The 14777-nt window shown below is 31.6% G+C and overlaps 1 protein-coding gene across 1 annotated transcript; it reads right to left on the bottom strand.

Moving 5' to 3' along the window:
- Positions 1-9167: 9167 nt before the first annotated feature.
- Positions 9168-10155, bottom strand: LOC120151891 (cysteine-rich receptor-like protein kinase 10). The gene is made up of 3 exons (XM_039164201.1): positions 9885-10155; positions 9623-9773; positions 9168-9539 (listed from the first exon to the last, which is right to left on the bottom strand). Exons 1-3 carry the CDS (start codon positions 9971-9973, stop codon positions 9168-9170), a joined length of 612 nt encoding a protein of 203 aa, XP_039020132.1. The 5' UTR covers positions 9974-10155.
- Between the last annotated feature and the right edge of the window lie 4622 nt (positions 10156-14777).

The following is a 14777-nucleotide window of genomic DNA, read 5'->3' on the forward strand; positions in this document are numbered from 1 at the left end:
ATTCTTTTAACCATTGAATTAAGTTAGTTTATGTCCCATTCGAATAATGGTTGCGAATATAATAAATTTATATATAATATTTTATTTGAACCCCAGTCATTTTTAAAGTATTTCTTACATACACTTATTCAAGAGTCGAACCGTTCTATAGAGAACTTCTGTTGTGAGACGCTTAAAAAATGGCGTGACCGGTTAAACAAGTAACCGATTAAAATTCAGACCGGTTATGTTATATCATTTAACCGGAAATATTATCAAGTACAATAACATATTAGGTAGCGTTTATATAATGTAATAGGTAGCGCTTATATAATAAAATAGACATTTAACCAGAAATATTATCAAGTACAATAACATATTAAGTAGCGCTTATATAATGTAATAGGTAGCGCTTATATAATAAAATAGGTATTTAACCGGAAATATTATCAAGTACATAACATATTAGGTAGCGCTTATATTTGTAATAGGTAGCGCTTATATTGACCTATTTTATAAGTAAACCGGTATATTTATACCGGTAACATTGCAAATTTACCTATTACATTATAATTATCGTTTTCGATGTTTTTTTGGATCGATATAATTTTAAATGTATCGACACTTTATGCGTGCACCTTGTTGGACATTCATTCTGGAAACAAGTATCGACATAAACTTAAAGAGTGTCGATATATTATTTAGACCTATTTTTTCATAAAATCGATATATTTCTATTGAGTACATTGTAAATTTACCTATCACATTGTAATTATCGGTTTCGATATTTTTGGGATAGATAGTTTTAATAAATGTATCGACACTTTATGCGTGCACCCGTTTGGCATTCATTATGGACAAAATGTATCGACACAAATTTAATAAGTGTCGATACTTTATGATGACATATTTTCTCATAAAACCGGTATATTTATACTGGTTACATTGTAAATTTACCTATTACATTATAATTATCGGTTTCGATGTTTTTTGGATCGATACTTTTTAAAACATGTATCGGTTTCATAAAATGATTGACATCTCTGTTGCATAATTTTTAATGTGAGTAGTTGGGTTTAGGGTTTAAAATGTTTGCATTTATGTGCAAATCCTATTATTCAGTAGGTTCTTTTCAGCATAATAGACATAATTGCAAAGTTAATTCTAGGTTCGGTCTTCATGCAGAGCAAAAGCTACCGCTCTTGGTAAATCTTTAAATGTCAGATTTCTTGTGTTCTGCCTCGAGAATATAGGCTACTGCACGCATCTAACTAATTGGTCCCGAAACGTGAACGTATATCATAACAACTATCCTTATATAAAATTAAGAACAATTCTTCAACAACTGAATACAACTATTATACGTAATGTTAATCATGCACTCCTTACGTTGGAGGGCTCTAAACCCTCAAAAGAAGATTGCCTTACCAATTCCTAGCTTACCATTTGGACCCTGCAAGGGGTTTTATTGGTTATACTGTCAACATGATTATGAGCTTCCTTTATAATTTCGCATTCAGTAAGACTGTAGAGATTTGAATCAATTAAATTGGATTAAATACTTTAATCCAATTACCATTTCGAGAACAATTACATGAATACATTGATACTTATTGGTCGCTTTAGATTTTCTTCAATATTGATACGCTAGGGCTCCATTTGAAGGTCATCATCTTCGCGAACAAAGATTGAACTTGCAACCTATAACCATTCACAAACAACAAACTTTAATTTTGAAGATTTTCTAAAAAATTAAGGCTTCGACAACATACCTATTGAACACAAGAAGGGAAAAAAGTGTACAATCTGGAAATCAATATCATAATATCGAGAAATTTACATGAATAATTGATCGTAACTGTTATGAACGCTGGTATTCGTCACAGAGGAAGAGAAGAGAATTACCTTTAGGGTTTGTCGATTTAGGGTTTATAGCGTTACATATAAATAATGAAGGAAGAAAAAACGCGTTATTTATAAGTATCGACACAAATCTAAAACGTGTCGATACATTATGTTCACCTATTTTCTCATAAAATCAGTACATTTATACCGATTACATTGTAAATTTACCTATTACATTATAATTATCGGTTTCGATATTTTTTGGATCAATACTTTTTAAAACATGTATCGACACTTTATGCGTGTAACCCTTTTGGTATTCATTTTGGACAAAAAATATTGACACAAATCTAAAACGTGTCGATATATTATGTTCACCTATTTTAACATAAAACTGGTATATTTATACCGGTTACATTGTAAATTTACCTATTACATTATAATTATCGGTTTCGATGTTTTTGAGATCGATACTTTTTATAAATGTATCGACACTTTATGCGTTCACCTTTTTGGGCATTCATTCTGTTCAAAAAGTATAGACACAACATTAAAAAGTGTCGACATATTATGTAGACCTATTCTCACATAAAACCAGTATATTTATACCGGTTATATTACAAAATTACCTATTACATTATAATTATAGGTTTCGATGTTTTTAGGATCGATACGTTTTAAAACATTTATCGACACTTTATACGTGCAACCCTTTTGGTATTCATTTTGGACAAAAAGTATCGACACAAATCTAAAACGTGTCGATACATTATGTTCACCTATTTTAACATAAAACTGGTATATTTATACCGGTTATATTGTAAATTTACCTATTATATTATAATTATCGGTTTCGATATTTTTGGGATCGATACTTTTTATAAATGTATCGACACTTTATGCGTTCACCCTTTTGGGCATTCATTTTATACAAAAAGTATCGACACAACATTAAAAAGTTTCGACATATTATGTAAACCTATTCTCACATAAAATCGGTATATTTATACCAGTTATATTAAAAAATTATCTATTACATTATAATTATAGGTTTCGATGTTTTTGGGATTGATACGTTTTAAAAATGTTTCGACACTTTATGATTGCACCCTTTTGGGCATTCCTTCTGGACAAACAGTATTGACACAAATTCCAAAAGTGTCGATACATTATGTAGACCTATTCTCTTATAAAATCGGTTTAGTTATACCGGTTACATTGAAAAATTACCTATTACATTATAATTATGGGTTTCGATGTTTCTGGGATCGACACTTTCAATAAATGTATCGACACGTTATGCGTTCATCATTTTGGGAATTCATTCTGGACAAAAAATATCGAAACATAATGAAAAAATGTTGATACATTATCGACACATATGCTTACCTATGTTTTGGAAACTTAACGTTTGGGAACCATACTGGACAAAATGTTGGAAACAAATCTTTGTGTTTATTAATTTTTCATTAAAAAAGTATATTTTTACCAACTACATTGTAAATTTACCTTTTACTTTAAAGTTATTGAATTTTGTAGTTATTGTACATACCCTCTATATGGAATGGTCATTCAGTCCCGCACATGATAACAATTATGATGACATTTGGAATAATGCAGACAACAAACTTCATATATCGTAAGTATCAACATGACTCTTACTGTGTATAAGAAACATGTACAATAACCTACTGCTAACTTTTCTCATCTCATACATAATTACATCCACATACAAAATTATAAATCATATTCAAAATTATAAATCTTATACAAAATTAACTCTACATTTATATCATCACTTACTTTTGTTATTCTTGTGTCTCATGGCAGCTTTTGTTATCTCCTGTCTTCGTTGATTTTGATTGTGGCTTACGAGATTGTTTAATATTCGCGATCGATCCTACTCTCCAACAACCTATATTCAAATTGTCAGTACGTTAAGTATTATAAACCACATCATTCAATATACGACTTTTAACAAGTTAACCGCAAACGAATTTTTAATCCCACTTACAAAATCACCAGTTGCCCCTGTAGAACCGATCGATTCCATCCACATCATCACATACATGCCGCAATCATATCTGTAACAAAATTTGAAAACCACACATGTCAATTATGAAACCTGCATAAATTAAGTTTTCTATTTTTGATAGCATCTCATACCCATTCAATTGTTCATTCTTCTTATGCTCCACAAATTTGAAATTTTTCAAGGGGAATTTACTTAGAGATCCACATTCTTCTACCCAAATACGTTTCTTATTATAATTATCTAATATTTTCATTTGAATTAAAAAATATGAAGTTATGATCCAAACAAAATATGCATTATAATTTACATAATGTCCTTTCATACATACCAATCTCTTAGCATCATTCACTCTCTATTTATCTGCTTCAGATGTAAACAAACTATCATATATTGTAGGCAACATGATCTACCATATCCAACACCAACAGATACCAATGTGAATTATGGTAGTTTATTGTGATCATGATCTGCAACAAATTTCACACCCAATTTGAAAAAATTCAACATTCTATATTCGAAACATCATTTGCAATTCGTATGGTGTCTTACCTTCTCACAATCGGTGAATTTCACATAGTTCCCAATATGGAACCCCAAAAGGTAGAAATACTCTCAACACTTACTTTGCTGTTGGAATCCAACGCCTGTTGCTGCAATTACACGACAATCATTATTAATTTACCGTCTATAACACTACTTTTCAACATTTATTAATTTAACTCACCGCTAAGTGGTATGGAAGGTAGCCAATCCTACGGAGTGATTTTTTCGAATCGTAGCATACTGTCTAGGCGAGCAAATCAATAACCTAACAAAATTAATTTCACAATCAGAACATATTCAATAGGTTTTAACATTTTGTACTTTCTACTTACCACACTGCCAACCCATTCTGTAGGCTTCAACGTTGCAAAGTCGGACATATTATCGAATTGATTTTTCCATTGAGATTACAGAATATCTATATGAATCATTAGGATTAATATCTTATCATAAAATATTTAAATATCACTCACAAAGCAATATATTTCACTTACCGCGATTCTAACCCACTATTCCATAAATAATCACAAATTGCAGCTTCGATGTCATCAATTCCGCTTGGAATATCCTTTTTTTCAACCTACAATTTTGCATACAAATTTTTGTCACAACAACATGATAAAGATCAAATTAAGTTTTCTTTTATTCAACTTACTTTCTGTTTCTTCCTATGGGGTGCATGACATTCCGAATCCAAATCTGCATCTATAACACTCTCCGGTGTATAGATCACATCGACATCTTTCCTCCTCATTTCCTCCATCTTTTCTTCTTCATATTTTTTCAGTTCATCGTATTTTTGCTCTACATATCTCTTCATCTCTTTTATTTCACCCTTCAATTTTCCCCTTCATCCAAGTATTCATCAACCACCCCCTTCACCCCCGTAAGTTCACTCCTCAATTCCACAACCTCCTTCACCACTTCATCAATTTTTTCACCCCTCACCATCTTAATTTCACCCCTCAACACATCAACTTCTTTCACCACTCCATCTATTTTTCCTTCCACTTCCCACTTATGCCTCTCAAGTGTCTCTTTGACTCTCTCAAGTTTCTCTTCGACTCTCTCAAGTTTCTCTTCGACTCTTGATTGTTTTTGCATGATATCAAATTTGATTTTTTTGATATCAGCCAATTCAGACATCAAAATGTCAAATTTACTCTGTTTTCCCTCACCGTCATCCCTCTCACCGTCATCCCCCAATACAACCATCTCTTCTTCCTTCTCCTCTGCCTCCACTACATTCTTTCCAATAACATTCAAAATTAAATTACAATATTAAGACATTGATTATATTCTTAATATTATTTAATTACATTTATTTCCCTTTCTTGCTTCCTTGGTCTATTCAACTTCAACTTCGCCATCACTCTAACCACCTCTTCCTTCCCCCATACACGGATGCGTGCCACTCCGGTTCTTTCATAAGCCGGCACTGCCTCACAGCCCGACAAAAAATCGAATAGTGCAACCTGCATTTATAATAAAATTTATAGTTTTATATAATAACTATATTATCATTTTATATAAAAAAACAAAAACGTTCTTCAACTCATTTACCTCTAAGATTGTTATTTACCATTTGAGGTATCTCTGGTTGCCCTTTTTAAAGGAGATTATTGATTCAATCAATCTCGAATGGACATATTCAACCCAATTGAATTCACCCTTCAAGCCTTCATCGCAAATGAGCTTCATATAGTCTTTGTTCGTTGACGTATCACCCGTTGGACAAAGAAAGATCACGACAAGGTACAATAGAACTCGGGCCTTCAGTTTATCCCCTCCGTAAGATTAACTTTTGATTTCCTCTTCAAGTTCAGCATATGTCACCTTCTGCTTCAAACCATATTTGGAGGCAAGTGTTTTCTAGTTCTTACTCTTAGAGACTTCTACAACACTTTTTCCTTCATTTCCTACCCCCAAGAAGGCTGCAGCACATGGGATCCCGAGAGGAAATGAAAAATCACCATATTTAGCAATACATTGTTTGACATCAAATTGCGCCATCAAGGATCGACACAATTCCCTCCTAATAGGTTGATCCCTTATTCCTACCAACGATCCAAACCTCATTTCTCCCATCACATTCAACTGAACCTTCTCCTTAAGGTGTATAATTAATGAATTCACCCTTTTAATGCTGCACCTTGTCGACACTTCCTACATTTTTTAACAATATATAATGTTATAGTTATATATTTTGTATCAACATATTTACAAGTTTAATGAATACCTTCTTTTCATGTGCTTTCCTCCATTCATTGTATTCTTCACTATCCATCTTTGACTGTGCGATGTAAGGTTCCTTCTCAGCATCACCCATCGAATTCCATTTCTCCAACACATCATTTCTCACCTAATATTAAGCATAAACGTTTTTAATCAATACATTAACGCTGAATAATACTCAATGTCAATTTCAATTTACATACCGAATCGATGTGTTCGCCACCTTCCTTCATCATTTTACATTCGGTCATACTGCCAACATTTAAAATTTGTCATCAATTTAAAGTTCTTAAATACTTTAATCCAATTATCATTTCAACAATAATAACAAAAAGACATTGATACTTACTAGAAGTACATATATCCACCCTTTGGTTGCTTTCGAGTCTCGTCCTCAATTTCAAAGTCATCTGCGCCACTAACAATATTTCCACCCATTGACTCCATTTTTCCTTCATATATCAGTTTACACAAATCAAATCAAATACTTATTACATACACTTTATTCAATATACAAATATAGATAACTACTCTTGTGGTAAAACGGTTTTCTTCAAAAGAATTTGAATGGCCACTACAAAATGTGTCAGCACAATTATACAACCTAAAATATCATTTTCTACATATAATATTATATACAGGTATCCATATTTATTTTCTACCTATAATATTATATACAGGTATCCATATTTATTTTCTACCTATAATATTATATAATCGGTCCCAAATCTTTCTTGGCTTCAATTCGAAATCCCCAAACCAAACCCAAAAACTCTAATCCCTATTTCCTTCAAACGAATGGGAACACTCAATACTCCAAGTATCGGCACATTTATACAACCTATAATATCATTTTCTACCTATAATATTTAATAAAAGTATCGATATTTATATTTTAACTAGAATATCACTTTCTACCTGTAATCGGTCTCAAATGCTTCTTTACTTAGAAAATCCCAAACAACACATAAAAACCCTATTTTCGATTACTGTAATAATAAAAAAACTAGGGTTTTGACAACGTACTTTTCGATTCGACTGCAGCAATAAACAAACAAAATTCGCTTTAGAAACGTCTTCTGAAATGCAGCAACAATTACGCTTCGATTTCAAAAACTCGTCCGTTCTATCTATTTCTCAGAGGATATTTAATTATGCCCTTTATATTTTCATCGGATATGTAATTTCTATTTAATCGATACAACTACAAAAGTGTCGATATTTTTATGTCATGCGTCGATACTTTCGATAGTATAATTATCTATTTCTTTGAAAGTATCGATACTTTATTATGCGTACTTATTAAAGTATCGTCACTTTCAATATATCCGGTAGTGCTTTATCGATTTTATCATTTAGAGACCGGTTTTATCATATTTTTACCTTTTATATCGTTATGGATCGATACATTTTTATAAAGAATCGACACTTTATAGGCGCTAAAACTGCTTCTCCTTTAAATTCACAATGTGTCGATACTTATATTAAAGTATCGACATTTTCAATATATTCGGTATCTCTTTACCGGTTTTGTCTTTTCCTGACCGGTTCTGTCATATTTTTACCTGTTATATCGTTGTGGATCGATACATATTTATAAATAATCGACACTTTATAGGAGCTAAAATTGCTTCTCCTTTAAATTCACTATGTGTCGATACTTATATTAAAGTATCGACACTTTCAATATATCTAGTAACTCTTTACCGGTTTTGTCTTTTCCTAACCGGTTTTGTCATATTTTTACTTGTTATATCGTTGTGGATCGATACATATTTATAAAGAATCGACACTTTATCGACGCTAAAACTACTTCTCCTTTAAATTCACTATGTGTCGATACTTATATTAAAATAACGACACTTGTAATATATCCGGTAGCGCTTTACCGGTTTTGTCATATTTTTTCCTGTTATATTGATGTAGAACGATACATTTTTATAAAGTATCGACATAAACCGACAAGTTAAGTTTGTTGCTTGTCAAATTTTTTAATATTTCTTCATGATTTAGACCTAATACATTATTATTACTCAACATTTTCAATAACGCTAAATCAAATTTATTAAATATCTTTTAATATATCCGATAATACCATATATTATTCGTATATTAACCTGCTTTGCTGATACATTCTCCCGTTCTATATGACCCTTATGAGTCCTTGACTCTTTGCGTTTCTCCCGAGGGTTAGAGAATTCAAGTCTTCTGAGCATTTAATGGATCAACGTGCTGTCTTTTCTTCATGGTAATAATTGCTTGCTTTGTCCTTGTTTCATTCTTCTTTGGGTAAACTACACCAAATGGTCACTCATGTTCGATTAAACTTCTCTTTACCCATTGATGTTTTAATGCTAGTGATTTTATCATTAACGTTATCGATTTATAACAAATCAATCGTTCAACGTTAACAACTATTACTATAGGTGATGGAAAGCTAATGCGGAGTGTTAATCACTGAAATGGATTAGCCATTGTAAATGTTAATTGTAACACGTCTTATAAAGTGATTAATGTATTTTACATGTGACTATAAGTAAATGTTAAACGCAAACGTAATCTTTGGTTGCAAGGAAGAAAGGAAGAACAAATGAGTTCGCCGAGGCTCTAGTTCAGTTATCGACACTTCATTGTTAGACAGTTCTCCAAGCCCCATTGTTCCTTGAGGACTCGACTCGTTTCTTCTGCGAAGGAAGGATGCCGGTTCCTGAGGTCGAGGCAACGAAACCGAGTAGCCATCGAGCATGAGAATGACGGTTCTCATCGTAGGCCTTTTAGTGGGATCTGCTTGAACACACAATAAGCCTACATGGATACATCTAGTCACTTTTCTTGAATAGTTTGTTCTTAAATTGGGATCCATTATTTCCAATGGAGTTCCATCTCTCCAGTGATTCCTACACTGCAACAATTCGGTAAACAATGTCACGTTTTTCGCATTCGACTAAACGAAAGAAAGGTTGATGAACAAATCAATGTACTCACGTAGGTTATGAGGTCTTCAGCACCCTCTGAATCATAAAAGGAACTATTCCTTTTGCCACTTATAATCTCTAGTAGTAAGACCCCAAGGCTAAATACATCAGATTTCATTGAAAGTTGTCCATACATTGCATATTCTGGTGCCATATAACCACTGCAACCAAGTAACAGACCGATTAAGCGACTCGAATAACGAATAATAGAAGAGTTTGATGTTTTCAGAGGGAAACGGAAACATCAAAGTAGAGGATTATTTCAGACTTACTATGTCCCAACAATTCTTCTTGTGTTTGTTTGAGTTTGATCCACACCAAAAATCCTTGCCATGCCAAAATCTGATATCTTGGCCTTCATATCCTCATCCAACAAAACGTTGCTGGCTTTAAGATCTCGATGGATGATCCGGAGCCGAGAATCTTCGTGAAGATAAAGAAGCCCTCTACAGATTCCTTGAATAATTCTGTAACGTCCCAACCAGTCCAAACATCCTTGTCTTTCAGGGTCTGCAAGAATCGATCAACATAGTCATTTCATGACAAAAAATGAATGAAAGACACAGCAAATGCATAATTAAAGGGAACTTTCCATTACAAGGCTAAATTGTCAAAGCATATGAAGAATTAGAGATCGTGTACCATTTTCTTCAGGTACGATTAAATATGTCATAATTAAAAGTCAATCTACAATCAATCGCGATTATTGCAATTTTAAGCAAAACATTCAAAAATAATATCACTATTTAAGGCTCAATCCCACATAGTATTGGGAACAAGTGTTGGTAATGCTCAATCCCACATAGTATTGGAAACACTATTGGGAATGGTATTTAAGGCTTGACTTTCCCACTTTCTTGATGAGTGATAGAGAACAAGGGGGACTCTCGCGCGCCGCCGCCGTCCGTCTCGTCTCGGGTCGGGTCGTGGTCGTGGAATAAATTGCAATGCGAATATGTAAATCGCAATGCGATAGTCGAAGTTCGCGTTGCGATAGTCGAATTTGGAATAAATCGCAACGCGAACTTCGACTATCGCAATGCGAACTTGGACTATCGTAATGCGAACTTGGACTATCGCATTGTGATTTACATATTCGCATTGCGATAGTCCAAGTTCGCATTGCGATAGTCGAAATTCGCGTTGCGAATCTGGAAACTGATTTGCGATACCGGAGATCGCGTTGCGAATTATCGATCGCATTGCGATTTAGTTGGTCATTTTGGCAAATCTAAAAAAAGTTGGTTAAAATCGTATATTATAAGGCATTTTTGGTCACTGAGGTTATTTTCTCTTATTTTAATTAGGGGTGTTCAGATCTAATCCGATCAAAAAAATAACAGAAAATCGATCCAAAAAACCAATAACAAAAAAAAAATCGAAACCGATCCAAACCGAACCGAACCGATGAAATGAAATATTGAATTTACAAGCTTGAAACAGACCCATCAAAAACCCTACAAAATCTCACAAAATTCAGATACAAATTCAGCTTTCCTCGACACACACACGTAACAATTTTGCTCCAGATTCTAGTCATCGATGCCAATGAAAAAAAGGGTGCAATAAATGATAATAGCAAAGAAGGAAAATATAGTCTTTTAGTATTTCCTCAGTTCTGAGGTAGAGAGAAAATTGTCGGGTAAAACTTAGAAAAATGTGTCGTTTTACTTTTATGTGTGACTTACTGACGAGAAACTAATTCGTTTCTTGATTTTTTTAAAATATATATTCTCTTTGTAAGCTTCACAAGCTTGCATTTGTTAAAATATATATTCTCTTTGCTTTTGTTATACATATGTTTTATGAAAAAAATTCAAGAATTATTTTGAAAAATTAGAATCCAAAAACCGCACAAATTCAAATTGAATCAAGCCGCACTTAATTGGATCAGATCGAATTTTTTTAGAAACATCCAAACCGCAAATATTTATACTTTCGGATCGGATGAATTTTTAGCTAAAAACCGATCTAATCCGACCGCGAACACCCCTAATTCCAACAAAAAGTTAGCTCTGTTCCAAAGATAAACAAGTTTTGAAAGCAAAAATCAAGAGTTAAAAATGACCCAACGTTCTTTTCCTCATAGAAGGGGCCAGGACGCAAGACTGGAGTAGGGTGGGCATGGGTCGGGGCAGGGCGGGTTTTCGATCAATCTGATTCAATCCAAGAATGTATACTCTTTATTAGAAATCCGACTCGACTCAAGTTTACATATGACTTCATCCAACCTGATTTTTTGAGATAAAATCTGAACTTGTTCCGACTCGAAATAAATATATATGAAAAATATTATTTTTATTTAATAAAAATAGGATCTAATTGAAAAATATAATACATAGAAGGTTATTATTGTAATGTCTCTAAATATACAAGGTAAATTTTTATTATTTTTCAGGTTAGGCCGGGTTGACTATTTTTTATCGTAAACTCGAACCCGACCCAATCAGACTCGATCCAAATCATATTTTTTTTAAAAAAATCGATCCAATTAAATTAAGTCAGATCGAAATCCGCCGAATTTAGGTCACGTACCCATCCCTGCATTGGAGTGCCAAAAAGTCTAATTTTTCTTAAAAAATATATAATAATAAAAACAATGTTTATAATCTTTCATCATATAATTATTTTAGTCATTATTTTCTATAATATTTTAGTTTTTAATATTTTATTTTAGGATTCAAGTAAAAATAAATATCTAAATTTTACTCTTTTTTACTTTAGGTACCTAAATTATTTTTTGCTCAAACTAAGCACTTAAAATAAATAAACAATTCAAATAAAAAAACTATTAAATTTAATTATTTTAAGTTATAATTTTTTTTCAATTATAAATTATTTTTTGATCAATAAGATATTGATATGTCACATTAAATTAGGTACTTGTTATGACCAAAATATATTTCAAGGGCTTAAAGCAAAAATGATGTATAGTTTAGGGACTTAATTTGATAAAAAAATATTTAAGGTACTTAAAGTGATTATATATAATAATTTCATGACTTATTTAGACTAAAACATAGTTTAGGTAATAAAAACAAAAAAAAGGGTACAATTTAAGTTTTTTTTAGTTTAAGCATTTATTTTAAAACAAAATAATATTTGATTAAATAAAAATCATTAATCAATTAAAGGTTAATATTATTTGTCGACATGATAATAGATACGTGTTTAAAGTGATGATATGACACGTATCATATCATCACTTTGAACATATAATATTTGTTACATTATCATTTTGTACACATAACATATATCATATTTTATTATTTTGTATATGCGATATATATCACATAAATATTTTGTACATGTGATATGTACTTTGACATTTCTTTAATCAGATTATATATGTTATGTTATCACTTTATACACGGGACTTTTATTACATTATCACTTTTGACACGTATCATATATCACATCTTCATTTTGATCATATTTCATAAGTCGTATCATTATTTCAGATACGTAATATGTGTTATATTATCATCTTATATATATATATATATATATATATATATATATATATATATATATATATATATATATTGTCACGTTAACGAACAATATTAACTGTTATTTAATTAATTATTTTTATCCACTTAGAGATCTTTTTATCTCAAAATAAAATTTTAAAGTTTAAATCATTTAAAAAATAAAATTAAAAATTTTATTTAATCAAACTTCAATTATATAATTTTTTTTATCATTATGCATGTAGAAAAGAAGTGCCATGTTCGGATTGGTGAAGAATATCGAAGATCCTCGAGTTTAAAGTCAAGATTCAACGAGGACTAACAAGGGATGGGTTTAGGAACTAAATTTGACAGGTTTTGACTCGATTCAATCCAATCGGGATGGATTTAAAAAAAATAGAATTTGGGTCGGGTCAAGTGAGATTTTTTTAAAAGTTATGTTTGGGTCGGGTCGGAATCAGTTTAGAGTGAAAAATACTCGAACCGATCTGACCCGAAAAAATATAATTTTATCTTATATATTAAGGGATAATTGCAATAATATCATTCTATATATTATTTTCTTTCGATTAAATTCCTCTTTTTTATTAAATAAAAATAATATTTTTAATAAATATATTACTTCAGGTCGGATCGAGTTGGTTTCGAATTTTATCTCAAAAAATCAAGTTAAATAAAAAGCATATATATTTTTTAATCAAATTCGAATCAGATGAAAGATTTATAATTTTAAAATCGGATCAGATAAATAAAAAATTCGACTCTATCCAACCCATGTCCATCCTAAGACTAACACCTCTAATCGGAACAGAGTGCTGAAATGTCCATTTTGAGGTGGGGGGAACATGTGCCATGTTCGGATTGGTTAAGGATTAAGATCCTCGAGCCTCATGGACTAACCTGTAGAAAATCCGAAAATGCATGGAGAATGTTACCAAATACAGTTATGGAGAATGCAAAGTCTTCAGTCAATGATGTATTATTTTGTTTTATTTCTATTTTTCCAATGTTCTTATCATACTAAATACTGTTGTTTTTCTTCTTATCATAAATGTTAGGTCCTAAGTCCCTTTCAGCCCGTCATGAAGTTAAAAGATTTAATATTAAAGGGTAGAAAAACTGTATATTGATTGTCCAACTCAGTTGGTAAAGTATAAGACTTTTTAATCTTGTGGTAATGAGATTGAGTTTCACGGTGGGCAATTCATAATTCTGATTGCCGGAGGTCTCCTACGGAAGCTGCTCTCAACCTGGCGTTGGGGGCAGCCTACTATCATACCTCCCCTTACCCCCATTATATATGGGAATAGGGACAACTAATTTTTTTAATATAATTAAAATATAATGGGGGTGTTTGATAAACAGCTGATAGCTGCTAGCTGATTTTAATAGTTGGTTTGACCAACTGATTCGACTAGTTGATTTGATAAAATTTAACTGATAGCTGATATGGGTAAAATGACAAATAAGTGTATGATATATTTAATTGTTAAATATATATATATATTTTTTATAATAATTTAGTCTTTATTGGGGTGAAATTATTTCGATAAAATACTTTTGATAAGGAATTAAAATTTCTTAAGAAAATTAGTGAATATTTTTAACAATTTTGAATATATTTTTTAAATTTAATATTTAGAGATATTAACGTTGCGAGATTGATACATACTATTAACTTTGTATAAAATA

This window comes from Hibiscus syriacus, unplaced genomic scaffold (genome assembly GCF_006381635.1).
Source record: "Hibiscus syriacus cultivar Baekdansim isolate YM2019G1 unplaced genomic scaffold, ASM638163v2 tig00111070_pilon, whole genome shotgun sequence".
Taxonomy (NCBI): domain Eukaryota; kingdom Viridiplantae; phylum Streptophyta; class Magnoliopsida; order Malvales; family Malvaceae; genus Hibiscus; species Hibiscus syriacus.

Excerpts from the sequence above, each read along its gene's own strand:
- LOC120151891 (XM_039164201.1), bottom strand. The coding sequence starts at position 9,973 with ATGAAGGCCAAGATATCAGATTTTGGCATGGCAAGGATTTTTGGTGTG. Across the intron at positions 9,774-9,884 it reads AGAAGAATTGTTGGGACATA|TGGTTATATGGCACCAGAAT; the intron begins GTAAGTCTGAAA and ends ACTTGGTTGCAG. Across the intron at positions 9,540-9,622 it reads CTGAAGACCTCATAACCTAC|TGTAGGAATCACTGGAGAGA; the intron begins GTGAGTACATTG and ends GAATTGTTGCAG.